At 42.9% G+C, this 26,519-nt stretch overlaps 1 protein-coding gene across 1 annotated transcript in view; it reads right to left on the bottom strand.

Moving 5' to 3' along the window:
- Positions 1-26,519, bottom strand: part of HMCN1 (hemicentin 1) — a 163,509-nt gene that overhangs the window by 86,411 nt on the left and 50,579 nt on the right. The window contains exons 10-24 of the mRNA XM_066555326.1: positions 24,649-24,770; positions 19,718-19,993; positions 14,717-14,858; positions 14,194-14,321; positions 13,412-13,525; positions 12,602-12,760; positions 11,754-11,948; positions 10,950-11,048; positions 9,395-9,522; positions 7,613-7,757; positions 6,249-6,361; positions 4,922-5,081; positions 3,994-4,168; positions 1,634-1,761; positions 92-364 (exon numbers count right to left, since the gene is read on the bottom strand). Of these exons, the coding sequence (XP_066411423.1) occupies positions 92-364; positions 1,634-1,761; positions 3,994-4,168; positions 4,922-5,081; positions 6,249-6,361; positions 7,613-7,757; positions 9,395-9,522; positions 10,950-11,048; positions 11,754-11,948; positions 12,602-12,760; positions 13,412-13,525; positions 14,194-14,321; positions 14,717-14,858; positions 19,718-19,993; positions 24,649-24,770 (2,357 nt within the window). The remainder of the gene's footprint in view (positions 1-91; positions 365-1,633; positions 1,762-3,993; positions 4,169-4,921; positions 5,082-6,248; positions 6,362-7,612; positions 7,758-9,394; positions 9,523-10,949; positions 11,049-11,753; positions 11,949-12,601; positions 12,761-13,411; positions 13,526-14,193; positions 14,322-14,716; positions 14,859-19,717; positions 19,994-24,648; positions 24,771-26,519) is intronic.

The raw sequence follows: 26,519 nt of genomic DNA, 5'->3' as shown, positions 1-26,519 counted from the left end.
ACGTAACAGTGGGTGAGAGAAAGCCCTGCCCTGCAAGGCCCTACCCCACACCAGTCTGGGCCAGGGAAGGAGCATGGCCCCAAACGAGTACCTTGCACTTGTACTGTGACCTCTGCCGTGTCACTGCCAGCACTGTTGGTGGCCACACAGGTGTAGATACCAGCATCAGGGAGCTGGACACTGCTGATGGCCAGAGCTCCATCTGGGCTCTGCAGGAACTTCCCCCCGTCTGTGGGCACGGCACTTGTGCCTCGGAACCAAGAGACCGAGGGGGCAGGGACGCCCTGGGCACTGCAGGGAAGCTCCACTCGCTGCCCAGCCTGCACTTTCAGAACTCGAGGCCCACGCTGGATCCTTGGAGGAACTGAGGAAGATAATTTCAGTCCACAGAAAAGTTAAAGAAACAACATACAGGATCATTCTACAAGCTGGGAGAGCTGGGGTGTTCAGCCTGGTGAAGAGAAGGCTCCAGGGAGACCCCAGAGCACCTTCCAGTGCCTAAAGGGGCTCCAGGAGAGCTGGAGGGACAAGACAAGGGAGAACTATTTTAAACTAAGAGAGGGGAGATTCTGACCAGGTATAAGAAAGAAATTATTTATGCTGAGGGTGGTGAGGAATTGGCACAGGGTGCCCAGAGAAGCTGCGACTGCCCCTGGATCCCTGGAAGGGTCCAAGGCCAGGCTGGACAGGGCATGGGGCACCCTGGGATAGTGGGAGGTGTCACTGCCCATGGCAGGGGTGGCACTGGATGTCCTTTTAAAAGTCTCTTTCAACTCAAATCATTTTATGATCCTATGAAATTCTTTTCTATTTTTATCATTTTACAAAATGTTCCTTATTTACTGAAATCAAATGCCCTCAGGTGACTACAAGAGCAGCCCTGCATGTTCTCTGCACAGAACAGGACAGGAGATACCTTGGTGCTGAATTTATTTGAACAAGCTACACTGCACAACTCCCATGAGCACTGCCATATTCTGAGCACACTGGAAGAGCTGCGGGTACTGGCTCTTCATAACACAAAACAATTCAAAAGCTTTTATGATAGAGGTAATCACATTTTCCTTTTGGAATTTTAATTTCCTTTCCCTAATCCCTGATCTTTGTATGTTTCCAAACACAAGTTCAGACAAGAGAGACAAAATATGACTGGAAGTGATTTTGCTGGTCCTACAGAATAATATCAATTCACCATAAGTCTTTTGCCACAATATTTTTTTTCCTAAGGATCACTGGCAATAAAAAGACTTGAAAAAATGCCTGAAACAATAACAAGTGACATTTTTCCACACTTGACATTGTGTGAGTGTTTAAGAGACAGTGATTGGGCCCAGTGTGGGAAGAGCAGGAGAGAGACAAAGGAGCAATACGAGATAAAGGTAAGGAAAGAGAGAGGGACACAGGTCCTGACTGGAGCCACTGGACACCTTTACACATGTCTATGTATTTGTGGGTGTTTATACAATATTTACTTTCCACAAAATCAATAACTCACACATGAGGATAATACAACCTGAAAGAAAAACAGCTGAGAGGATTTATTGTCAATTAGGAAAAAACTTTAGAAACATCTTAAAGATGCCCAGTTCCATGTGGAAACTTGCAGATGATGAACCCTGGAGTTCCAACTCACCATGTACACTGAGCTTCACTGACTGAGTCACGTTCCCAGCAATGTTTGTGGCGACACAGACATACATTCCACTGTCTGAGACTTGGGTCTCGCTGATCTTCATCGACCCTGAGGGGAGGAAAGTGTGTCTGGAAAAAGAAGAAGCAGATAAACTGTATAAATATGGACATAAAGGTGGAATGACCTCTCCCTGCACGCTGCTAATGTTTGCTATGAGCTAAAATAACACCACTCTGACCGTATTACGCAACTATGACTTATATTTACTCCTCTTTTTTCTAACTCTTTATGGAGCCCCCATATTCAGAATACACAGCAAATATCTAAAATTTAAGATCCAAATTACATAATTTGGTTCTAGCTATTTCATATGACTTATTAAATGTGATAGAGGCAGAGAACTTGAGCTCTTCACCCTCTTGTTAAAATTTTTTGTTCAGCTCAGGTCAGTAGGGTCAGAAAGTTAAAACTTTTATTACTGCTTCATCCTGGCAAAAAAGTGATGTTACATTGATTCAAGATGAAAAACAGGATTTTGATTCAGAACTGCCAGTTCTGGTGTTTATAGGAATTGCCATTATTCCCCAGTAAATAATTAACTACACAGCATTAAGTTCTCCCACAGTTCTGGTCACAGATCTGAAACACCAGAAGCTACTTTGGCCAGCTAAGCCAAAATCTTCTGTGAGAGTCAAAGGTGATAGACAGAGAAAATAAGTGAGGAGGAAAGAAAAATGACAGCTAAGGATTGACGAGAAGAAATCCAAGCCTGCCACTCCAGAACTGGTGGATCATCTGTTCTCTTTTCTTGGCACTAATTAGGTCAACGTTATCACAAGGACATAAATGGTGAATTTGGGGATTGTAAGGCTGGAGAGATGAATGAAAGTGAAATATATTTTCTCCAGTGTAAAATCTGTCTGAGACTACAATTCCTCCTCTGCTGTCTGTATCTTTCCAAACTTTTTGGCACTTTTTTAATAAGCCCGAAAGACAAATTTCTGAGGCAACTTCTCCTACTTGATTTTGTCCAGTAATTACATTTGCTTTCTGATAAAAGTTCCTTCATATCTGATTTCCCTCTCCCTTTGTTTAATGTTCACATTTCTAACAAGATCTTTGGGTGGTCTCAAACAGTTCTGTTTGGACTAATCTGTAACTTTTGCTGACATCTGTAAACAATTTTATGGAATGGGCTGAGCTGGACTTCTGTTCCTCTGGACAACTTGGATCTCACCACAACAGCCACGAGCAAGTACCCTAATTTATCAGTGTCTCCTGAGGTAAAACAAGGACAACTTAGAGACGAAGAACGCAGATTTGTTAGCACATGCAACATGCTCACAGGACATAGCAGAAAATCCCTCATGGATTACTGACAACAAGCCAAATCCCTGCACATGAGCCTCCTTCAGCAGACATAGTGGCAAAAGATCTGCTGAGGCTGTCACAGGCTCCCTGGAACGTCTCCAAGGTGCAGGTTTGGCCACAAGGCAAAGAGGACCTCCAGTACAACTCCTTAGGTCAGACACTGGCTGATTCCATCCATGGGATCACTGGGAGACACCAGGAAGCACAGTGTGCCTGTGGGCAGCCTTGCCATTCCCTGTTTTATGGACACAACTGGTGCCTGGCCCTTCTGAGGGACTCTGAGAAGCAGAAAGCAGCAGCACAGCTGGTGACACTATCTGGCACTCCAATGGGGAGTGTCCAGGGAATAGCCACCAGCTCATCTCCCTCTTGTTCTGTGCAACATTAAATAATAAGGGAGAACTCCAACACTGTCCAACACAGTCCCCAGATCTTCATTCTCTAAGGCTGTCAGCTCAACACTTTACAAGTATTTAACTCTGCTTTCACATGTTCAAAAGTCTCTGGTGAGTTTTTGGATCCAAAATACAGCACACAACATGCCCTTGTCAGCATACCCAAACATTTATCATCATCATCTGTATCCTACTGGCAGCCCAGGCTTCATGTAAATCACAGACAGTGCTCCCCTGACATAAATGTGAAGTACATAAGAAAAGAAACATGGTTTTTAAACAATTATAACCATGCACAGATGATGTTGGTCTCTGGGCTCTACCACAGTACAAATACCCAGGATCTCTTTCCTCCTGGCCCCCTGAGATTGGATATAAGCACATGCTGGAATGGGAGCTGTGCAACCCTGCACAGGCTCAGCAGGCTTGGGAAAGAGAGTTTCAAGACCCAGTACAAGAGGTCAGCTGGGACAAAGTAACACAGTAACACCTTCTGAGCGATACTGCGGCAGTCAGAAATCACACACCCTTCCAAAATCCTGACAGTTTAGAGGCAGTTTCAGTTTTCTTTAGTTTTTCATCAAACATTGTTACCTTGGAGAGAATGGAGATATGAGCTGCATTTCTTTGGCCCAGGTAATTATGGGGGGTGGCAAGCTCCTCACTTCACATGGAAGTGTGACATCTTCCCCTGCAGTTACTGAGACCTCTATGGGTTTATCATGCGCATTTCCTTGCTGGTCTCCAGGCCTGGACACTCTGGGTTTCACTATAATATGGAACACATTAAGAAGCTGCAATGAATATACGTATTTGTACAAATGTAACACCATACAACATCTCTCTTTTTATCAGGTATAAAACATTACAATCCTGTTTTAATGACCTGTCTGCAATAGAGATAAATCCCTGCCATGCTGCTGTACTGTGCCTGTAGCTCAGACACAGGCTGATGCCCACATGGAACACCACAAACACCAGAAAGCCTGGACTATCCATTCAAAAAGATGGACACAACAAATGGCTGTAATTCCTGTGTGTGCTGAGCTCTGTACTGCATAGGTAGTTAGCAACCACTCCCTGGACTGTTACACAACAGCCCCAGTAACTCCAAGCCATAAGAGCCCTGCAAAGCACACCTACACCTGAACCAAATTTTAATAACATTGGATTGATGATGACAGGAAGGCTTCAGACTGGTGGGATTAAGGGATCTTCATTCCTCTCCCAGCAGGAAATTCTACTCCTGTACAGATGCTTCCTATCCACTTCCATAAAGCTGAAATTATGCTCAGCCCAAGGTCTGTGACCTTGAGGTAAGAGGGATAAGGAGGCTTTAAGGGAATTATAATGACTGAGGGACAGGCCTTTTGGGATCAGCCATGTACAGAACTGCCTGGTTTGGGGATCCAAAAGCACTACCTAGAGAAGAGTTCCCATGCCATGTGTTCTGGGTATGTCTTTCTCCCAAAGCACTGGCTGGGTGGCAGGGGTAGTGCAGCTGAGCTGAGGTGACACCCACCATAGACAGTCAGCTGCACCTTCCTGGTGGCATAGCCAGCAGCATTGGTGGCAGTGCACACGTATTCCCCGCTCTCTTCTCCCCCTGGGGACACCACATACAGGCTTCCATCCGACCCTGCCGAGAACCTCACGTTGCTGGGAAGGATTACCTCTCCTTTCTGTGGAAAGAAAAATAATCAAAGTCCACAGTGCATGGATTTTCCAAAATAAAATACAATTATTTAATTGTAATAATTTAATCCAAATTACAATTATTTAATTCAATAAAAGCTGCTTTTATTTTTTCAAGGCTGAGATGGACAAAATATCTCATATCAGCAAAGAAACTTGGCCATAAAATTCCATTTACACAAACTAATTGACTACAATTAACTTTTCACAGTCCTTGACTATCACTTTCTAAACAGTAACAAGAACAGAAGCAGAGGGATTCTTACGCTGAAAACTTACTACATTTTACAGACCCAAAGGCTTAAAAGAAAATTTAAAAAATAATAGTGAAGAATAATAATCAAGATTTTAACTGAGTTAATTTTGACATTGATTTCTGATGTCAAAATGAATCTTGTATACATTACAGAAACTTGTTCTTGGTCAGCTGCCTCCTCCATGTCTGCAGTTGAGTAAGTGATAAAATAAAGAAAAATAAATCCTCCAATATTCTCTTCCCTACCAAACCAACAGTTAACCATGTTCTATTTCTTCTTTGAAACAAAGCTGTTCCCAAGGTCCCAATCAGTTACATCTGCACAACTTTTGAGACCCAAAAGTGCCTCCACACCATATCATGTGAGCTGTCACATAACCCAAATACCTATTACTATCCGAAATTATCCTGTTCAAGCAGGAAAAAATCCTAAAACTGGCTTTAAGACAAATTCCCTCAAAGGCTGAGGACCTCCTCAGTGCACATCTTGTCAAGGCCATGACGGAAAAGTCATGGGTTAACAATGCCATTATTAAATACACTTTTCTCAGAGAAAAAAGTCAGAGCTCCACAAGAAAAATGAACTCTCAGCCTGTGGCAGGCTGCCTAAAATCAAATTATCAACTCACAACAGGAACAGGAACAATTTCTAAAGTGTAAACCCCATAAAGATACAGCGATAACCTAAGCCCTGCCAAATAATGGAACATTGAGCTGTGGCAGGACCACGGCCAAAAGCTCTGCTCTAAGAAACAAAAGCAGCTCTGAACAAACAGAGATTTCCAGGTTCCTCACAAGTGCAGTTTTCAGCCATGTTCTTTGAGTATAGTGTTTATGGCAACTAAATTATGTGTTCAACCCATTTTTCAGCATGATCAGCTCAAAGGTGAGGAGTTACCTTGGACCAGACAATGGATGGCTTGGGAACTCCACTTGCTTTGCAGGGCAGTGTCACTGGGATTCCTTCAATGGTGCTGAATATCTGCTGTCCATGCTGAATGACAGGCACGACTACAAACACAGGCAAATATTAAAGACATGCAGAACACATTTCAACATGGAACAACTATTATGATAAAATCCTTATATTCAATTACTACTTCCTACAGGCAAGGAGGGTTTGGGACCTTTTGGCCTCTTCTCCAACCCTAACATGGACAAGGAGCCACTTTCCAGCCTTTCAGGACAGAATAAATCCCTGTTCACTACAGAGCCTGCCAGCCATAGGCTCATCACTGCATTATGTACACAGTTTTAAATCAACTGCAGGTATTCCACTGACTGAAATTACTTCAGAATTGCTTTGTCACATTATCCTCTGATAACATTTTAGGCTTTGCTTTGCAAAATCAGTATCAGGAAGACAAGAAAAACCTGAATTCTCTCACTCAGTTGAGCTTCCTTTGAACTAACACAAAAATAAGGTAAGATTTAAGGGTACAATACCAAAACCTAGATATTTCTAAGCACGTACAAAGATATTCCTTTTTGTTCTCAAGCTCTGAAACATCCAAGAAAATAAGTGTTGACATGGAAAATCTTATGAGTACTTGACTGTACTAAAAATTTATAGTCATTCTTTATATAAAAGGAGGTTTCGGTATCTTCAGTGAAGCTCAAAATAAATCTCCCATGATTAATTTAACATGTGAGAAAATTTAACATGTGAGAAACTATGAAGTGATTGTAGCCTCACAAAGTTAACACAAATATGCTCAGCTGAAATACAGATGGGTTACCCAAAATGCTAACACTTTGTCTTGCTGTCAGTGCAGTTTTTGGTATGTTTTAATTAAAGGGAAAAAAATAAGCAGGAGGAGAATGGGGATGACACCAAAAACAACAAACAAATTATGACTTTTGCCAAACTCATAATTCATTTTCTTTCATTCTAGTTCTCCCATGAGCTGTGCTTCCTTACACCAGTTATGAAACATTCAGACAGCACTTCTCATGGTTTTCCAGCCAACTCCCACTTGCACCTGCTTGTTAATTAAACCAGATGAAGACTGCACAGCACAGCCTCTGAATGAGGATCTTCTGCGAACACAAAATAGTTTTATTTGATTTTACTTCAAAAACAGTCTTGATCACTCAGCTCTTCCCTGCACAGTGGACCCAGTCTCCCCTGTGTCACTTTACAAAGCAGCATCATGCCAGAAGAGGCACCGTGGGCAGCTGTAAGTGCAGCGAAGCAGCGAGAGCTGCTGCGGTCAGTGCTGCCCCTCCTGCCCCAGGCTGGAAGGGCAGGCTGCTGCTCACCGAAGACGTGGACAGTGGTGGTGCTGTTGCTGGTGCCCGCCACGCTGCTGGCCATGCAGGTGTAATCCCCCCCGTCCTGCAGCCGAACCCGCTCCAGGTGCAGGCTGCCGTCGCTGCGCACGCTCACGTAGGGATTGGGAACCAGCTGCCAGAGGAGAGACAGAACCTTTCACTGGGAAATACTCCTGATGGTGTGCACTTGGGGATGCTGTGTGGCTCTGCTTGGCTATGTCACATTGTTAAAAATTGTGTTCCTGCAGAATTTTACTAGAGCTTTTCCTACTTTCCATCTTTCATACAAAGCTAATTTTACTTAAGAGTTTCAGTAGCACCTTGTATTTACTGCTGGAGTGAGAGTAAGAACTGCAAGAGACACTGCCACAGCATATCCTGTTCTGCCACTCCTGCTTTTAATGAAGCAAACCCAAATTTAGCTCAATTACTTCACTGTATTTTTATTGGTTATTCCAGTAATTGATAAGTGCAATGACTTGTTCTTCTTCCACAAGCAGACTATTTTCCTTTACAGTTATCAAAACCGCCTAACTTCCATATCCATCAAATAGATTGGCTCTGAAGCAAGCCATTGTGAAAGAGAATTGTAACTTTCACCAAGGAGTAACCCTTGAAGAGTTATGTATCCTACAGCAACATCAAACACCCTGAGTTTGGCAGCATAGCCCTCCCTCATAAAGAGTTGCTAGAAAGCAAATCTGTTCCAGTCACACTCAGAAGCAGCTGAATTCTTCTCTAAATATAACTTACTCCAACACTTTCCTTGGAGCACAGCGTTTCCCAGCAGTTTACAATGACAGGAAACCAGCACTACTAGAGAGAGGAATTAGCAACTCAACAAGGAGGATCCTGCCAGTATTTCTCACAGAGCTTTACAGCCTGTGCTCCTTGCACAGCCTAAGGAAAAGCCAGTGATTCCCAGAGACACCTAAACTGAGCTGGAAACCTGAACAGGGGTCAGGTAGCACCAGGTTCTGCTTTGTGACAATAGATTAGGCATTTTGCTAGAGTATTTTAATTCCAGTTGTGTAGAAAGGGTTTTAGGAAGAAATTAGGAACAAAGATAAAAAGCAGCTTCATAGGGTACAATCAGAAATTTTAGTATTAAAGAACTGAAGTTTGATTCACACAACGAACCCAGGTGTGGTGCCCACAGCATCCTTCTAAAATCTCTGAGTGATTTGGGAAGGGACCATAAAGATGACCTAGCTGTGTCTGCAGGAGGTATAAACTGGCAATGGTATGTTCCCAAGGGGGAAAGAAAACACACTCATTCATGCTCTGAGTACAGCAACACCAGGAAAGGAGGATATGGAACAGGGATACTGGTATTTAATTCAGCCCATCAGCAACAGGAAAAGTCAAGATGTTAAAACATCCTAAATCTACAGAAATTTTCCGGTACCTTTATTTTAAAAAACCCACTTTTGTCATTCTAGTAGGTATATTTCACTAGCGTTCCCATATTCAGAGTCCAAGGCTGAAGTTCATGAGCTAGAAAAATGCATAAAACTTCTTTGAAAGGAAGCAAAAGAGAAGATAAAAGGATAACTCACAAATACTTTGGTTCCAAGTTCTTTTCTAGACTTCCACATCCCTCACTGCCATCTCCTATTCCCTCATCTCTACATCAGGGTCAGAAATTTCCTGGCACGGGCAGCATTCACATTAACTTTTCTAAATTAAACCAAGCTGTTATCATGCCTTGAGATGTCAGTTGTAGCTTTCCTCTACCAATAAATCTTACAGGAAACAAAGTAGTCTTACCACCACATTGTTTTTAATCCACCTCCTCTCTGGAATGGGGTTCCCAGCAAGCAAAACACAAGGCAAAGTGAGCTGCTGGCCCTCAATGACATTGGCTGTGGCTGGGCTTGCTCCAATCAGAGGAGTGACTTGAACAAAAAAAGAGAACGAGAAGAAATTACTAGGAATTCTTATATATTCATGTAAGATATTAAATTAAATCAGTATTAAATTGAAGACATGAGAAAAAGAGAAACAAATGTAGGGGTGGGGGTAGCAGAGGAGAGATGGGAAGCTGGGGAAATACACCAACAGTGATCCTTAGTCTAAGGAATGGGAGCAAATGGAAGATGCTATTCAGCTGAAACTGGATCCAATCAAGGGTTTCCCTGTGAACTCCTGTTCCTCTGGCACCAAGTTGATTTATCATTTTTCCTTACTTGGGCAAAATACTGAAGAATAGATGTAGTGAGTTTGGAGAGGACAAAAAGTAATTTGTAATTTCCATTGGGCATAAAATTGTGAAGGATGAGAAGAGAGGTCACAGCCCAGCAGAAAACCTGCACATTCTGTGAAAAGCCAACAGCAAACATGACTGGACACATGGCTGAGAAATTAAATTAAGTATTGGGCATTAAGTAATACTTCTAAACAGGTAAAAACATGTCTATCAAACCCTACCAGTATTACTGGCTCTTGCAATAAGTTTGAAGCTAACAAATGGTTTCTTTGATGGCAGAGAGACTCTGTTCTTAGCCTCACGCAAATGTACACATTCCATTGCATTATTTATTCTTTTTATTGCCAGATGTCAAACTGAGATAACAAGCAAGCCTCTAACAGCATGGATATTTGAAAGAGAGTAGGGTTAAATGGGATATTGGGAAGGAATTGTTCCCTGGGAGGGTGGGGAGGCCCTGGCCAGGGTGCCCAGAGAAGCTGTGGCTGCCCCTGGATCCCTGGCAGTGCCCAAGGCCAGGTTGGATGGGGCTTGGAGCAGCCTGGGACAGTGGAAGTTGTCCCTGCCCATGGCAGGGGGTGGCACTGGATGGGCTTTAAGGTCTCTTCCAACTCAAATCACATTGTGGGAATCTGTGGTGAAGGCCAGACATCTATTGTCTTCTTGGATCACCAAGATTCCTTCCCACTTATCTCAACACTGACACAACCACATTTATTGCTGCCTTTTTTGTTTGTTTGTTTGTTTTAAGATTAATTAAATAGCAGGAACTCCATCATTAGCATCCATCATTATGGTCATTTTTCATTCCTTAGTAAATGTACTTAGGAATAAGAAAAAATACATAGGATAAATCACTTCTTTAAGGTCCTAGATAAAAGTGCAGGTGGAATTGATTCTCACTACACAGTTAGTGTAGCCAGTTAAAAAAATGTTCTAACAAGCAAAATCCACTGAAATAAATTACAATATTCCAGGTAAATGTTTCTTATTCAGTTTGTATGGATGACACATAAATACAGCACACAGATAGGTCAGCATGTATGGACATAATCCCCAGGCATCCTGCCTGCGGCCCAAACACCAACAGTTGCCACTGCCACGCACTGCTCTTACCCAGTCCTGTCACTGTGACCGTGGCTGGCCGGGACTGAATCCTTCCAAACTGGTTCTCAGCTTCACACACGTAAGTCCCTTCATCACTGACCCACAGATCTACAGGGGAAGAAAAGAACTGACTGCAGTATCTGAAATAATGCTGCCCCTCCCTCTCCACATGGACACCATGTCCCTGTCTCTCCCACCACCTTCAAACACTCAGCTTGAAACAAAGCACTCCTTTCCCTCAGTCATCAAGTACAGAAGCAATGAAAATATAGAAAGGAATTAAAAGCTAATTAAGAAAACACAATAATACTGCTTAGCATAAGAGTGACTGAAATGCTGCAAAATAATCAAAATTACAAAGCCACTTGCAAAGTTTTTGATTATTACCCAAATTAGGACAGATCTAAAACACTGAGTTTGGAACCAATTCTCTACCAAAAAAAAAAAAAAAAAAAAAAAACAACAAAAAACCAAACCAAAAAAAAACCAAAAAAAACCAACTGCACCAAAACAAAAGAAAACCCACCAAAAATGAAAATTTGTGGATCCTCAGGATCAGAGACCACAGCCCATGTGTACTTCAACAAAGATTAATAATAATTTACATGAAGAGTGAAGGCAATGACCAAACACAACTCATAGCAAAATGAACTGCATGTCAACAGCATTGATGTCACTATCACAAACACGATCTGTGATAGAAATCCAGTCTCTTTACACAGTTAACTTAATGTAGTCATACATTAACTTAAATGCCTTGCAAATGTCTTAGCTCCTCATGGAGTCTGTTCTTTAAACGTTGAGTCTACCTACTCTGGATGGCCAGTGCGCCCGTCCTGAGCTGGCTGCTGGAGCTGAGCACGAAGGGCCGGGAGAAGAGGGGAGCCCCATCCAGCCTCCTCCAGGTGACCCTGGGCTCAGGGTAGCCCTGCACGTAGCACGGCAGCGTCACGTTGGAGCCCAGATCCGCGGATTCGTCACCCGGCTCCTGCGTGAAAACAGGGGGAGCTGGGGAGAGAGCACGCACAGAAAGTGAGCACTGTAACACAGCCATCCCATGCTCTAGCACCACTGATGACCTCAATTTATGTCCCACTGTGCATAGGTTTTCTTCTAACATTCCCAACTCTAGAAACATTTTAAATATCAGCGTTGCTAAATTCCTTGTCTTCTGCAAGCAGTGCCATGCGTTCAGAAAGCAGATGTGCCTAACAGGAACATTTAACAGGATACAATGTGTCAGGCCACAGGCAGATGGAAAGAATTAGGAAAAGAGGAGAGGAAGGGCTAAATTACAATAACCTCACATAGTAACTCAAGTTTCTGGAATTATTTTTGTTTGAGAATTTTGTTAGGTTGAGGTTTTAACAGCTTCCTCCTCCTGTGCCTCTCTTCCTCCCCATAACCTCTTTACTTTGCAAAAGACGTAAGACTGGGCTGAAAACAGATGGGTTTTATGGTCCCTTCCAACCCAAACTATTCAATGATTCCAAGCTGGAGTCCAAATGGGACAAGGAAGCTGCTTAACCAACACCACCAAACGGTGTTCCTAGCACACACACAGATCTGTCAGAAAGAACTGAGAAGCCAAGGCACCACTCCCTGACCAGTACAGCAACTCAGCAATCTGAGTGTGCCCCATGCAGGTTTTAACTACTTACACCCAACATCCAGAGTTATCTTGCCAGCAGCTCTCCCTGCCTCATTGGTGGCCACACACGTGTAGTCACCAGCATCCAGGTCTTGTGTTTCCTGGATCTTCAGAAGACCCCGGTGAGTATCAATAACAAGAAATGCTGATGCCCTCAACTCTAAGTCACCTAAGTCCAGATAGAAAAAAGGCAATATAACTCTTCATATCAAATATATGCCTATATTTATCAAAACTATCCCCACTAAACAGTGTCCAAGTTTGAGTTAGTTCATAACATAGCAGCTTCACGAACTCAGCAGATGAGAACTCTGACTCCCACTCAACTGAGAGGAAACGTTCATTACTACATTAAATACATCTTTTTTAAATTTATTGGTTCCACAAGGTAAAGACAAATTCAAGTATCTCTGGGCAGAGATCAGCATTAGGACAGTGTGTCAGGCTGTACTTCTTCCCTAATTAGAGGCTACATGAAAACACAACAATAAGGGCTAGAGAAAAATAGTTTCTGATTTTTGTAGCATAAAGCTAAATGTTTTTTGAAAGAACAAACCTTATGTAAGCAGGCAGGAGGCTCAGCTTTGTTTTACTATTATTATTACTTATGCTACAGTGTGTTAATTCACCATATTTAAATAGAAGCAGGAATTTATGCCCTAGAGGTCAATGCCATTTCTTCTAGATTTAGAGAATTTCACAGGTCTTGTCACTGGTTGAATACAACATAATGCTCTTGAGAGAAATGAAGTCACTTCCTGATCATTGTTTAAAATATTGCTGCTAAATAAATGACTCAATCACCAAGAAATGAGCACACCTTTAAACCATTTCACTTGAGGGGGTGGGATTCCAGTTGTTTTACACTCCATAACAGTCGTGTCTCCAAGACCAACCAGAATTTCACTCTGAACTACGGTCAACGTTGGGCCCTCTAAAAAGAAACGAGACAGAAAAAAAATAAGCTCTGAACCCAAAGTACAGGTAATTTTTAAGATATAAAGCATGAAAGACTCTAATTTTCTCTTGTTATATGGAAGAATGTTTGCATTAAAAGTCAAACAGACCTTAAAGTGGAAGATAAACACTGGGAAACAAGGAAAAGTAAAGTCTGGTCCAGAGCACCTGAATCATATACAAAATGTACATGAACTATAAGGACAAGATCAGAAAAGTTTCACCATGTAGAAAGTAGTAACATGAAATCATTCTCCTCCTCCAGCTAGATGCTGGTCATAAAATAGTTTAATACTCTGCTATCAATATTTTAACACAGTATTTTGATACAGAAACAGAATTTCTTTTCTAAAGGACTCAGGCTTCCCAGTCTATCTCATAGTAAGACCCTATTTTAGGGGGTTTTTTAACCTAAAAAGTTTTCTCTTTCGAAAGAGCATCAAGCTCGAAATACTACCTAACAATACTACTCAGGTTTGAATCATAAGCAAAAGGGACATCTGTGAGCTGTTCAACATATCTTCTGAGGTTTTTGAAATGTCTACCAGAATGTTCTGCAGGGTTCTACTCATTTTAACAGCTCCTCCTCCCTGATAACGAATTAGTTTATTTTTTAAATTTTAATACATAGTTTTCCTCACTTACCGATGTATGTGAGGATGGATGTCTGTTTCTCTGTCCCAGCTGAGTTACTTGCCAAACAACCATAAATTCCTGCATCTCTGGGAGTTGCCTTTCTTATGATTAAGGTGCCTTCTGGGGTCATTCTGTACCTGGGAACACACAAGGGACCAAGCAAAATGATTAGAAAGAACAATGGTTATATCCACATTGCAAGCAGCCACAGCAGCATGAGCAGATGGTTTATAAATATAACTGTTTCTGGGTTTTTTTTCCCCATGATAAACGCTATTAGTACTATTATATCTAGTACTACATTTTGTGAAAAGTACATAAATTAATCTTGTAAAAAAACCTGGAAAATAGAACTAAAGTGTTTCTCTGTTAGAGATGAGGTAATGCAATTAAAGAGTTATCAAAGTAAAGACTGAGGTACTGTTTCCAAAACTGACAGACTCCTGTTGAAGGAGTAAAATATATTGGCACTATTCAAACCTTCTTTCTCATATATGATATTAAAATAAATGGAGACAACTTCAAGTCCCACCTGCTGGAGCCAATGATAAACATATCATTGAGTGTCCACACAACCGTTGGCTTTGGGTAACCTGTAGCAGAACACCTGATGGACACTTCAGAACCTTCTGTAAAAGTCTGGTTCTTGGGTGAAATTACAAGCTTCGGAGGTTCTACCAAAAGAAATTAAAAACAGCATTTAAAAATGTCTTGTTAAAAAGGACAGGTTATGATAAGAACTTCATTGCCACTTTCAAATAGCTACATGGTGAGAAAGCAATCACTTGTTTCCACTGGCACAGTCCAAGTCTCAGACTAAAACACATTTATAATGGGCATTAGGTCAAAATTCAGGCATTGGCCTTCCTGAGATAGGGTTAAAAAGGCAGCAAAAGAGTCAACTTTGACAAACACCAGACAACGAGCAACATGGAAGGTGTCCCTGCCCATGGCAGGGGTCAGAACAAAATGAGATTTGAGGTACCTTCCAACACACACCATTCTTTGATTCTATGAAATTTATTCAGACTACTGGACACTAAAGCCCACAAACCTTCATATGGGTCAATTGTAAGAATGCAACCTGAGGGGAAGAATGAAAGTCACAACAGATGTGCAGACACACAAGTGCAAGAGAAGTGAATCTGCAGTGTTAACAATTGTAAAGGATGTTATGGATTTCAGAGGTGTTTTCACTAGAAAAGCAATTGGTGAACTCAATAGAGTTAATTCATTTTAACCCAGAGAGGTTGTGGACTCCCCACTCCTGGAAGTGTCCAAGATCAGCTTGGACAGGGCTTAGAGCAACCTGGGGTAGTGGAAAGTGTCCCTGCCCATGGCAGAGGGTGACACTGAATGGGTTTTAAGGTGTCTCCAGCACAAACCATTCTGTGATTCCATAATCCTCAGTAAAAAATGACCACCAAAGCAGTTCACTTGGACAACAGACACTTTCTATGGTAGGTATGACTTTATCTTACAGGGGCAAGAAGATTCATACCCATGGATAAAGTTAGTCGAGACCAGTGAAACTGGCTGCTACAAAATAAGTAGAATCAATCTTCATCTTTGGAGCTTTGTCTTTTACTCATCACTCTGTATTTATGAATTCCTGGACAAACCAGAGGACAAAAGCCTAAGTCCAACTCCCCTTTGTGAAAGTCCAAGAGGCTGAACACATGGAATGTAGAGGTACCTCACATCTAGGGCTGCTCTGCACAGCCCTTCTTTCTTTGTTCCAGGAGGAATTACCCCATCCCACCAGCCCAGGGGACACTTGACATGTTTCAGTAGCTGCTAAGGAGCAGTGTGTGCAAGAGCCAGCACACAGCACGAGTGGCAGGAAGGGGCCAGAAATGGTTCCATGTTACAGAACTGTTCCCCAGTGATTCATGATACGCACAGCTGGCTCACCTATTTTTATTTGGTTTGAAATCCTGCCAAGAGATGCTGGGGGTATTCTGCATGCTCTGGTCACAGGAAGGTCTCCTCTCCTATTGGGATTAGGAAACTGGCTCTGATGGCAATTACACATCAGGCTTTGGTAACACACTACTGTCCATGCTAGTATTTTCACATGGTATTAACAGGTAAGCAGAACAGGAAAGAAATTTTAACTTGTATTATATTTGTAATAAAATTATTAGAAAAAATCAATATACACAGCTGTAATAATCAAGACATTGACTAAGATCAGTGAGGCCCCATTTGCCACCATTTAACCATCTTGTCTTCTTGCCCAAATGCCAGGGATCAGGCAGGCACACAGAAGGGCTGTCTTGTATGTCAGGTCCATTTAATTTCTTTGCTTTGTTCTCTGTATCTCAGAGGTGAAGATTTGTAGATGAAAGGAGAAGCACAAGCTCGTTACAGTGCCCACCTCATTCAAGGCTGCACAATGAAACCTTTTAAACAACACATGTGCAAAGCTTCTCAAGAGACCCCAACTACAGAGCTGCCTCCAGCTCTGGGCCTCCAACATCAGAAGGACAAGGAGCTGACAGAGCAACTCCAGAGGAGGCCATGGAGATGCTCCCAGGGCTGGAGCCCCTCTGCTCTGAAGCCATCCTGAGAGAACTGGGGATGCTCACCTGGAGAGGGCAAGCCTCCAGGGAGACCCTGAGCCCCTTCCACTGCCTAAAGAGGCTCCAGGAGAGCTGGAGAGGGACTTGGCACAAGGGCCTGGAGGGACAGGAAAAAGGGGGGGATGGCTTCCACTGCCAGAGGGCAGGGTCAGATGGGATACTGGCAAGGGTGATGGGATACCTGTGAGGGTGGGGAGGCCCATTTTCACTGTGTTTAAAGATCTCAGAGCAGTATAACCAGTTCCTCTCTGCCCATTATCACAGTGTGCATCCACAGACCTAAGTAAGCAATATTCACACCATCAGTTAGAGAGAGATCTGAAAGACCAGGATGTTTATTTCTGTATTGTATCTTTTCAGAGAAAGGAGCAGAAAAATTTTCCATTGGGAAAAAGTAATCGACTGCCAGCTTTCCCAATGGCTGCATACAGAAGCTGAACGGTATCTGAAGGGTTTGCAAGTACTGTTACTTGTGATCATTTTAATTTGCCTGGAAAAAATGATTTCCATCAGATTTCTGGGGGTACTCATTGTGTGATTGTCATGTACAGTTTGCAGTGCTTGTTAGGGCCTGGAGTAGTTTTCAAAACCAGTTTTTATTTGGCAGTTAAGAGTAAAGGGTGGCCAGATGTAAGAGCTACAGCTTTATGGGCTTGTCATTATTAACATGCCAAAGAGGGAAACTTGAAGTCTTGTTTATTGATGGAGATGGGTCTGTGCTTTGTGTAGTTGTAAGTAATTCAGAAGGTCAAATTAAATTCATCCTGAAGCCCTTTATTATTGTTGGACCAGCTCCATGTAGATCTCTGAATTTCAGATCATAAGAAAATAAACACTGCTTTCATCCGCATTTTCTCTCTGGGGTGAGTTAAGGCAGAGAACAAATACTGGTGGCTCTAAAAATAACCCAGCATCTGCTTTTCCTGCTGAAGGGGGTTGTAGTAAACCCTTGTTTTGAAAGTGTTGGGTTTGATGATGCTTTTTCTGAAATGGAACATTAATGTGACTCCTGTGCCAGCATCTGTGCAAGTACAGCCTGGAGCCTTCGTGGGGCTGACTTTGTGCCCCAGTTGCGTGCTCTGTGCTCAGGAGAACACACTGTCCCCATCTCTCACTGCTCCCCACGACCAGGACACAGGTAGGGCACAGACCTGTGTGAAACTTGGGCCTCTCTGTCGGCTGGGGGTGCTGCCCAGAGCACTCTGGAAGGTCCTGGAATGCAGTTTGATAAAGCCCATGGAGTGCTAGGACTAAAAAGTATGTGCTCAAATTCAGAGTTGTGCAAGAGTGGCTATGTAGTGTGAGTTGCTCAAGTCCTCCCATCAGATTGGTCTTGTATGGAAACATAAATAAATTTATGAGGGGATTCCTTACTTTTTCAGGTGCCTAGAGGACTATGTTGCAGCTTGATGGAAATAATTTTTTCCAGGCAAATTAAAAGGATCACAAGTAACAGTACTTGCAAACCCTTCAGATACCATTCAGCTTCTGTATGCAGCCATTGGGAAAGCTGGCAGTAGATTACTTTTTCCAAACAAAAGAGGCGGGCACTACTGCAGAAAGCTGAATTCAGCTGCAGCTTAGTGTTTCCTATGTATTTATTCTGTTCTAAGCATCCTTTACAAAAAATAAAGAAAACTCAACTCCGACTCTCAGCTAAGGCTGTCTGAGCTGCCCAAGAGGGTTCTCCTCAAACATGTTTGAAAGCTGTTAGCACTACCAGGACCAGCCAAAATGTAATTCCCAATCATTTGATACAATCTTTCCACATATATAAGGGATTTGAAACCTAATATTCTGTTGTGGCAGCAGTAAAACTCTGTTAGATTTACTAGAAAAAAAACACCAGAAGCAATTTGGTCAGTGTATTAAAGCTCCCAGCTGAGCGACAGACGTTAGGGAGGAAAACCTAAATCCCAGGAAGAGAAGAACGAGGGAGAAGCATTTCTCTTGATGCCTCTGACATGCTTGAATGAGTATCTTGATGGAAAAATACTGTACAATTCAAAACTAAGTTTTCCAAATGGATGGGAGTTGAGGTTTTTTCATTACTTTTTTCCTTTCAGCTTTGTTAAAAATTTAGGTTAGAGAAATCTAAGTTAGTTAGAACTTAAGTATAACTCTGCTGTAGCAATCTAAGGTAATTCAAACAGATATTGAAAAACCACACTTTATTCTACTGCATTTTGTACTAGACCCTACACAAGTGGTTCCACACCTACTTTGCTCTACCTTGGTAACCAATATGGGAAAAACAAAATCCCTTTAATAACTTTTACAACTCCACTTTTGACCTCTGTTTTGGAGCACCTCAGGTCAAGCTATTTCATTCAAAATTTATTTTTTCCATAATTCTAAGTTTTCCATTAGCTAACAAATTACTAAAATTAGAGCAGAAAAGTTAATTAATGACAGTACCCCTCTCTGCACAGAACATGGCCCAGCAGAAATCTGTTGGAATCACCTATAAGTGACAATAATTTTCTCTCTGCAAGATTTTGAGCTCTGTCTCTCCTCACCCATGAACAGGCACCAAAGAACCAAGGTTCAAACCTCCACACAATCAAGGCAAATAGAAAAAAAAATCCTGCAGTACTTCCAAATTTTAAAAATATTTGCTCCAATACCAAATATTGCATTTATACATATTTGTTCCTGGTATACAGCGAAAGCCCAGACCTAGATTTGTTTGGTACCGCTCATGCTGCCTTTTTTAGTTCTGACTAATTTTTTATGAAATCACACAATGGTTTGGGTTGGAAGGGATATTAAAGCCTCTCTCGTTCCACCCCCTGCTGTGGGCTGGGACACGTTCCACCAATCCCAGGTCGCTCTGAGTTCCATCCAGCCTTGGACACTCGCAGGGATGGGCCTGTCCAAGGCTGTGTGCAGCCTGTTCCACCAGGAGCCCTGCCAAGTGAGCCGCGTGCGCGGTATGCCATCCTTACCTTGCACGGTGAGGAAGACAGAAGCCATGGCAGATCCGCCCTCGTTGGCAGCAGTGCAGCTGTAGCTGCCCGCGTCCGAGAGCCGGGCCGGCCTCAGCTCCAGGGACAGGTTGGCCAGGACGCGGAGGCGCAGCGGGTCCTGCAGGCGCGCGTCGCGCCCGTGCCGCTGCCAGGTGAGGTTGTAGCGGCCCGCGCTCAGCACCAGGCAGCTCAGCACCGCCCCGGCCCCGGGCAGCACTGTCACATTAGCGGGCACCTGCAGCACGGGCGGGGGCTCTGCGGGAACAAGAGCAATGGGGTCAGAGACAATTTCAGCAACTGTGGCATGCGCATTCTCTGAAAAAACTCCTTCACCTAGGATTTTTCTCCTGGGAAGCTGAGAGGCCTCAGAGAAAAAGAAAAACAGTTCTTATCCCATTTGCTGTGCCTGTGTTGTTCACAAGTGGAATGCATTGTGGAAGATTGTCTACCTGAAGGGAATTGATAATTGGATTCTGGTGTGAGTTGTTTTGACTTATTGGCCAATTACAGCCAAGCTGTGTCAAGACTCTGGAGTCACAAGTTTTCATTATCTTTTTAGCATTAAGTATCCTTTCTGTATTCTTTAGTATAGTATAGCATTCTTTAATATAATATAGTACTATAAAGTAATAAATTAGCCTTCTGAGAACATGGAGTCAGGTGCATTGTTCCTGCCTTGGTTGGGGCATTCCCAGCAAATACAATATGCAACTTTTCAACATTTGCATTCCTGATAAACAACTCTAGGCACACTACAGAACAAAAAAAAGGTAATATTTAAATATTAAAATATTTATCTAATACGTTAGGTGTTAAATAATTTAATAAATTGAGTTATTTAATAATTCTGGTTTAATATTAGTTTCATCTCCCATTCTGAAGCCACAAATAGAACCCAAGGCAGCAGCCTCATTCTCTGATACTGAGCTACCTGCCAGGAGCTCTCATCACAAGGACACACTTGGTCTAGAGCCAAACTACCACAACCTGTGGAATGAAAAATGACATCCTGTATGAGAAGAGGCAGCTCTGTGTTTTTTGAACACAGCCAACAAGGGATCAGTGTGACAGCAACAGGAGGGAGGAAGACAGGACCACCACAGGCCTCTGAGTCTCATCTCTGCCCCAGGTGTGACCCCACCTGGTGGCATCTGAGCTGTGTAGTAGATTTTTACAGGTTGTATATGGAAAAAAAATATGTTAGTAGGAAATGCTTCCAAGAGCAACAACGGAACCAAGTTAACACCATTAGTATTAGCACTGTTAGTGAGCTATTTTCATGATGGATTCTATAAAAAAGGTGAAAGGAGAAAGCATCCATACTCTGATTGAGGACCTCATGAAATAGGGTAAGAAAAGGGGAGGTAATAAACAGTACACACACAGACAGCAGACACAATGCCAACAGCCACTCCTCCTCATGCTGACTGAAGGGCACCAAAAGTTACCAGCATCATTGCACAGAGGAGCCAGCCCAGGCTGTGCAGCTGGTAAGGACACAAACCCGAGGTCCCTGCTATGATGGGGCTGAGGGGCAGCTGGCAAACTCATGAAGGAATATGCAGGGAAGTGAATCAGAGAGGAGAAAAGAGAGGAATAGGCAGGAAGGGGCATAAAACAGGCCTGTCCCCCGCAAAGCACCACCAGCCGGTGCCCTGTCTGCCCCAGCCCCAGCTTGTCCTCTCTCACTAGTAAATCCCTTCTTTAAGTCTCCCAGGGAAACCTCAGTCCCTGTCCCTTCTCCGTATCCCTGCAAATATTAAGTGCCAGCTACTGGGGGACTGGTGTGAGTAGACTGGGTGCCAGCTGCTGGAGTCACACCAGGGGTTTAGTAACCCCATGTCAGTGGCACCACTCCTGGGGGCCTGGGGTCCCAGCCCCAGCTCTTGGAGCCCACAGTGACCTTGCGCAGTGCTGTGCTGCTGCACACCAGGTGTCCCTGGGTACATGGGTGAGCTCTGGCAGCCAGGCAGGAGGAATTCCTGCAGCTATGCACAACATCCTTCAACTCTCACTTCCACTCAAATCTCTTGGAATTCCATTATCATCTCCTGTACATATTTTATGTTGTAACTCCCAGTATTTGTTACCTTCTTTCTACCTGACCCATCTGTACAGTTCTATCATGCTCCCAGAAAAAAGAAGATGCAGTAATATTCTACTGAAATTAAACTTTGAAGTCACAGATAGTTAAAATAGCAGCAGTCATTCTGCTCCTCCTTGAGATATTATTGATCAAGGAGGCAACATTTCAAGAAACAAAATGAATTATTTATGACTTTATGCATTCCCATTAAAAATACCACATGTTTTCCCATTTGGTTTTCCCCAGACTGGTTCTTGAACAAAGAAAACTCTGCAATAAATAATACTTGGGAGAGGGATGCTTGTGCAGAAATGAGACAGCTGTAAGACCAAGACGAAATCTTTATCGGTACACACTAAAACACAACTATCCTAAAAAAGCAAGGATAACAGGAAATTCTTAAAAAGAATCTGTATTTATTAAGGGTTAAAGTTACTCCTAAGCCCAGAACCAGCCATAAATCCTCCTCCTCAAGGTCTCCTGGGGGGGCTTAGAGGAGGTTCACAAGCTCAGTGCTGGATCCCTGCACAGCACTGTGTGCTGGGTGTGCAGCTCTGCCTCCCTACAATCAAAGTCCTGACAGCAATCACTCCATTGCCAAATCCATAGACTTTAACCCATGCAGAGGAGAGTCAGGGAAAGCTACGCTTGCTTACTGAAGGGAATGTCTCCCCTGTACTTGTATGTTTGTGGTGTTTGGGAGAAACCATAAATCTACTGCTTTCCACAGGCTTATCAGCAAATATGTTACCTAAACTCAGGAGAGAGAGATGAGGCCAGTACAGGACTGGAATCCTCATCTTTTGACTGCCAGTCTAGTGGGACAACACAAGTTTTGGACTACCCCAGCCACTGCCCACAGCAGTGCTCACACTCAGCCATCCCCCAGCACTTCAGGGCCCTTCAATTAGGGTGCTGCACAGGCTAATGAACCATTTGACATTTTAGAGATTTAATAGGAGTAAAAGTCAAACTCAAGTGCTCGCTTTCTGTGAAATGAGAAAATGTTGGCACAGCTCCAGTACCTTTCACACAACAGTTGCCAGAATGGATTATCTGTGCTATACTGTCTGTCAGCTGGGTAAACCAAGAACACTTGAAAAGATTGTTTACTTTGCTTCAAGAAGAAATTTCAAGTAATTTTCTTGCAAATATTTGTACACAAGGATTTCAAAGCATCTCACTCCCATTAATCCTCTGCAGGGCTCTGAACAGAACAAATTGTCATGTTTACACAGTGACTCAGTTCCAGGCCATCTCTTGTGCTTTGTAAACGAGGGGATATGGGATATTCCCCCTTATTACTCTTGGCTTTCAAGTGCTACCAACATCACAAGAAAAAGGTCAGGATTCTCCTTCACGTTTCTCTTTGATGAGGAGAATGGTTGCAACTTCCAGACTGAGAATCTTTATGCCCACAACTGCTTGCCCTCTAAGCCATGGTTGGAAACAAGCATCTGGGAATATCCTTTCTGCTTGAAGAATTTTTGTGGCTAAAATATAAACTAGTGCTCTAGAACCAGGACTTGGGTTAGGACAGATGTTACTGTTCCCTTCTATTCACTACTTCATGTGAATAAAAGGATGTTCCTCTCCTCAAATGCATCCTTTGGTCTAAAAGGACTCTTTCTCTACAAACTTTGCCTTGCTTAAAATCAATGCCATCACACTGGTTTCTTAGAATTTGCTCATAGTACAATGAAAGGAACACCTTTGCCTGGAAAAGGGAAGGTGAAGGGTTATGGAGCCACTCTCTTCAGCTACTGAGAGAGTTGTTTTAGGGAATACACAATTAGACTGTTCTCAGGGCACAGGAGAGGGGGAAGAAAAGATGAGAGTCTTTGCTCCTAACACGCAGCAGGGGAAATTCTGACCAGATATACAAAATATTTTCCTAGTGGGGGTAGTTAAGCACTGAAGGCTGCCCACGAACTTGTGAAATCTCCACCCTTGGGGACATTCAAAGACTGATTGGACAAGTTCCTGAAAAACATAATCACGCCTGGAAGCTAATTCCCTTTGAGCCGTGAATTGGACTAGATGACTTCTAAAGGTGCCTCCAGCCTGAATTGTTTTGTGATTCTGTGATTCATAATCCACCTGGAGTGGCTACCTGGAGTAGCTACTGCAAGAGACAACTTTAATTTCAAGCCATTAAATGAAACCCTGAGTTGAAAATGTTGTTCTGAGTTCTGCCATTCCTCCCTGTCACAGTTTACCTGCTCCAGTGTTTTTGAAAAATTAAGTGACAAAATTTGCTATAGTATGGGCAGGGGTCGCATCCATCCACCCACAGACAGAAATAAGCATACTGTTTATTCAAAATTATCTTTGTGATAAACCCTATTTTTCACCTCATTCATTTTACTTCCTCAAATTTATTACCACTTTTAAGAAATTCAAGGTAATAGATGAGATTTCCAACAATTTACTGAATTTGGTATTGTAAAAAAGCAGAAATTCAAACACAACTTTCATACTTCCTTGTCTATCAGGTAACACATACATACAATCAAGCCAACATATAATTGGTACAAAGTGAAATAAAAATGAGAACAGTTGAAATCTGAGATTTAGGTTTTGGATTTTACAGGTCAGATCTATTCTGCAAGTCCAACTCATAGCAGGAACCAAAACCAAACCAACTCTGATATTTAAAGCAGGTCTGTTGAATAAACCTCAGCTCACTTGTGGACATGGGTGAGGAAAAAACACAGTAATTAAAAATACACTTAAAACTGGGAATGTATTTTATCAGCCCCATGTGCCTTTCCTAAGTGTTGTAGCCCAAGTAACCCACCCCAGAGGGGCAGCTGGGACGCACCTGACACGTCGAGGAACGTCTGCGCGCGTCCTGTCCCCGCAGTGCTGCTGGCCACGCACTCATAGAAGCCCTCGTCGGACACGGACACCTGGGCAATGTCCCAGCTCATGCTGGATGATTCCCTGCAGGAGAAAAGGGCACCCACTGAATCCCTCAAAGAGCCAAGAGCTACACCAGCTTGGTTTCCTGACTGCAGGCACAGGAGAGTTTCACAATCATTAAGAGGCAAGACAGACCCTCTGATGAATCAAATTGGATGACATTTTATGGATGCTATTTTCTCCTAAGATTTTGCAGAATGTCCCACTTGCACATCAAAAAATAAACCTTTAACGAGTCAGCAGTTGTCACACAATACCCAAAGGCAGTATATTTGCTGCTTGTATTCAACACCTGAGAAGACACATTCCTTGATGCCAGCAAGTTTCTGTGCAGAACCAGTGTGTGGTACCAAACCCAAGCCTCTTACCAGCAAAGGCAACAAGGTCTCATCCTCCCACCTAAGCTTCCCAAACTCACAGGTACAGCAATCCAGAGAACCGCTGCAGGTATTTTCTAGATCCCAGCAAGGCCAAGGCTGCTGGGCAGTAACACCACATTGGTATCACACACAATGTGAAAGCAAGAAGGGAATAAAATTGTAGCTATGTAGGCTGCTTACATGTGCTTCAAAACAAACATTCTCGATCTCTTATGATACAAAACCACATTTTATAAACTTCTGGTGCTACAGACACACAGAGGACAACATAAATGAGCAAACCAGTGGTTCTGCAGTATCCCAGTGCTCCCCATGGCCTGTTGCTATGGCACATAAACAAAACTGATAAGCACCAAAATATCTATGAGAGCTTTGGCAAGTCATTGCCACATTACAGGAAAACACTACATTAATGACCCCTTTGTTTGTCTGAATAGATTGATTTATCAGCCCTTAAAGGATACAGAAGGAACAAGAGACTTGGAATATGCATGGAAGGTCAATGCTGTAGCACCATGAGACAGACAATCCAACCACACCACAAATGAAAACAGTGTACAGTGACCTTAAATGGCTTTCTGCTTGTTCCCTCTTACTTCATACTTACTCTAGATAACCTAATATATCATACTTCAAATCTATGACATTTCCCACTGCAATGCTGGCACATGGACATGGCAGCAACTGCCAGCACTAAAGAATAAGGTGGTGTTTCTTCCAAATAACAAGTGAGAAACTCCTTTATTTCATGGAAAGTATGTTAAAAGTGAGGTTAGGCAATCCTGTTCTGCTTCCTTCCTGACTTGTGCTACATGCCAGATGTCAAACATGGAAGCCTTGAGAACAGAAGCACAAAGGGAAATGTGCCCAGGGGCATGGAACAGCTTGGCAAAACAAAGACCAGTGGTGGACTATTAAAGAAAAATTTAGAAATCAAACCAACACTGGCAGCAAGAACTAACACACAGCTCAGGGCATCTGCTCCACACATGGGCACTGGGTGAGGAGCTGTAACTGCACACAAATCACAGCACATGTCATGGGATAATTCAGCACCTTCCAGCACCACCCTTATCTACCAAATTAATTTCATGCAATCTGCTGATTGGGCTGTTTGTGTGGGCAGCTGGGCAACTACAAACACTCAAACTCCACAGCCCAGATGAACCCCTGGTTCTCAGTCATGCAGAGAGCACAGTGGTGCTTGGGTTGTGTCAGACCTCACCTCCTGGACATCCCCACCATGCTGCTCCAGACCCAGCTGGGAGCTCACCAGCAGAACGCTACAGCTCACAGGCAGAAATGAAACCTATCATTTCACTTCCTAGCACATGGTTTGGAGGGATATATTCTGCATAGTTTACTAGACTTGAATAGGAACCACAAATAG

Source organism: Molothrus aeneus, chromosome 9 (assembly GCF_037042795.1).
Source record: "Molothrus aeneus isolate 106 chromosome 9, BPBGC_Maene_1.0, whole genome shotgun sequence".
Lineage (NCBI taxonomy): Eukaryota > Metazoa > Chordata > Aves > Passeriformes > Icteridae > Molothrus > Molothrus aeneus.
This window is presented reverse-complemented; position numbering and strand designations above follow the sequence as displayed.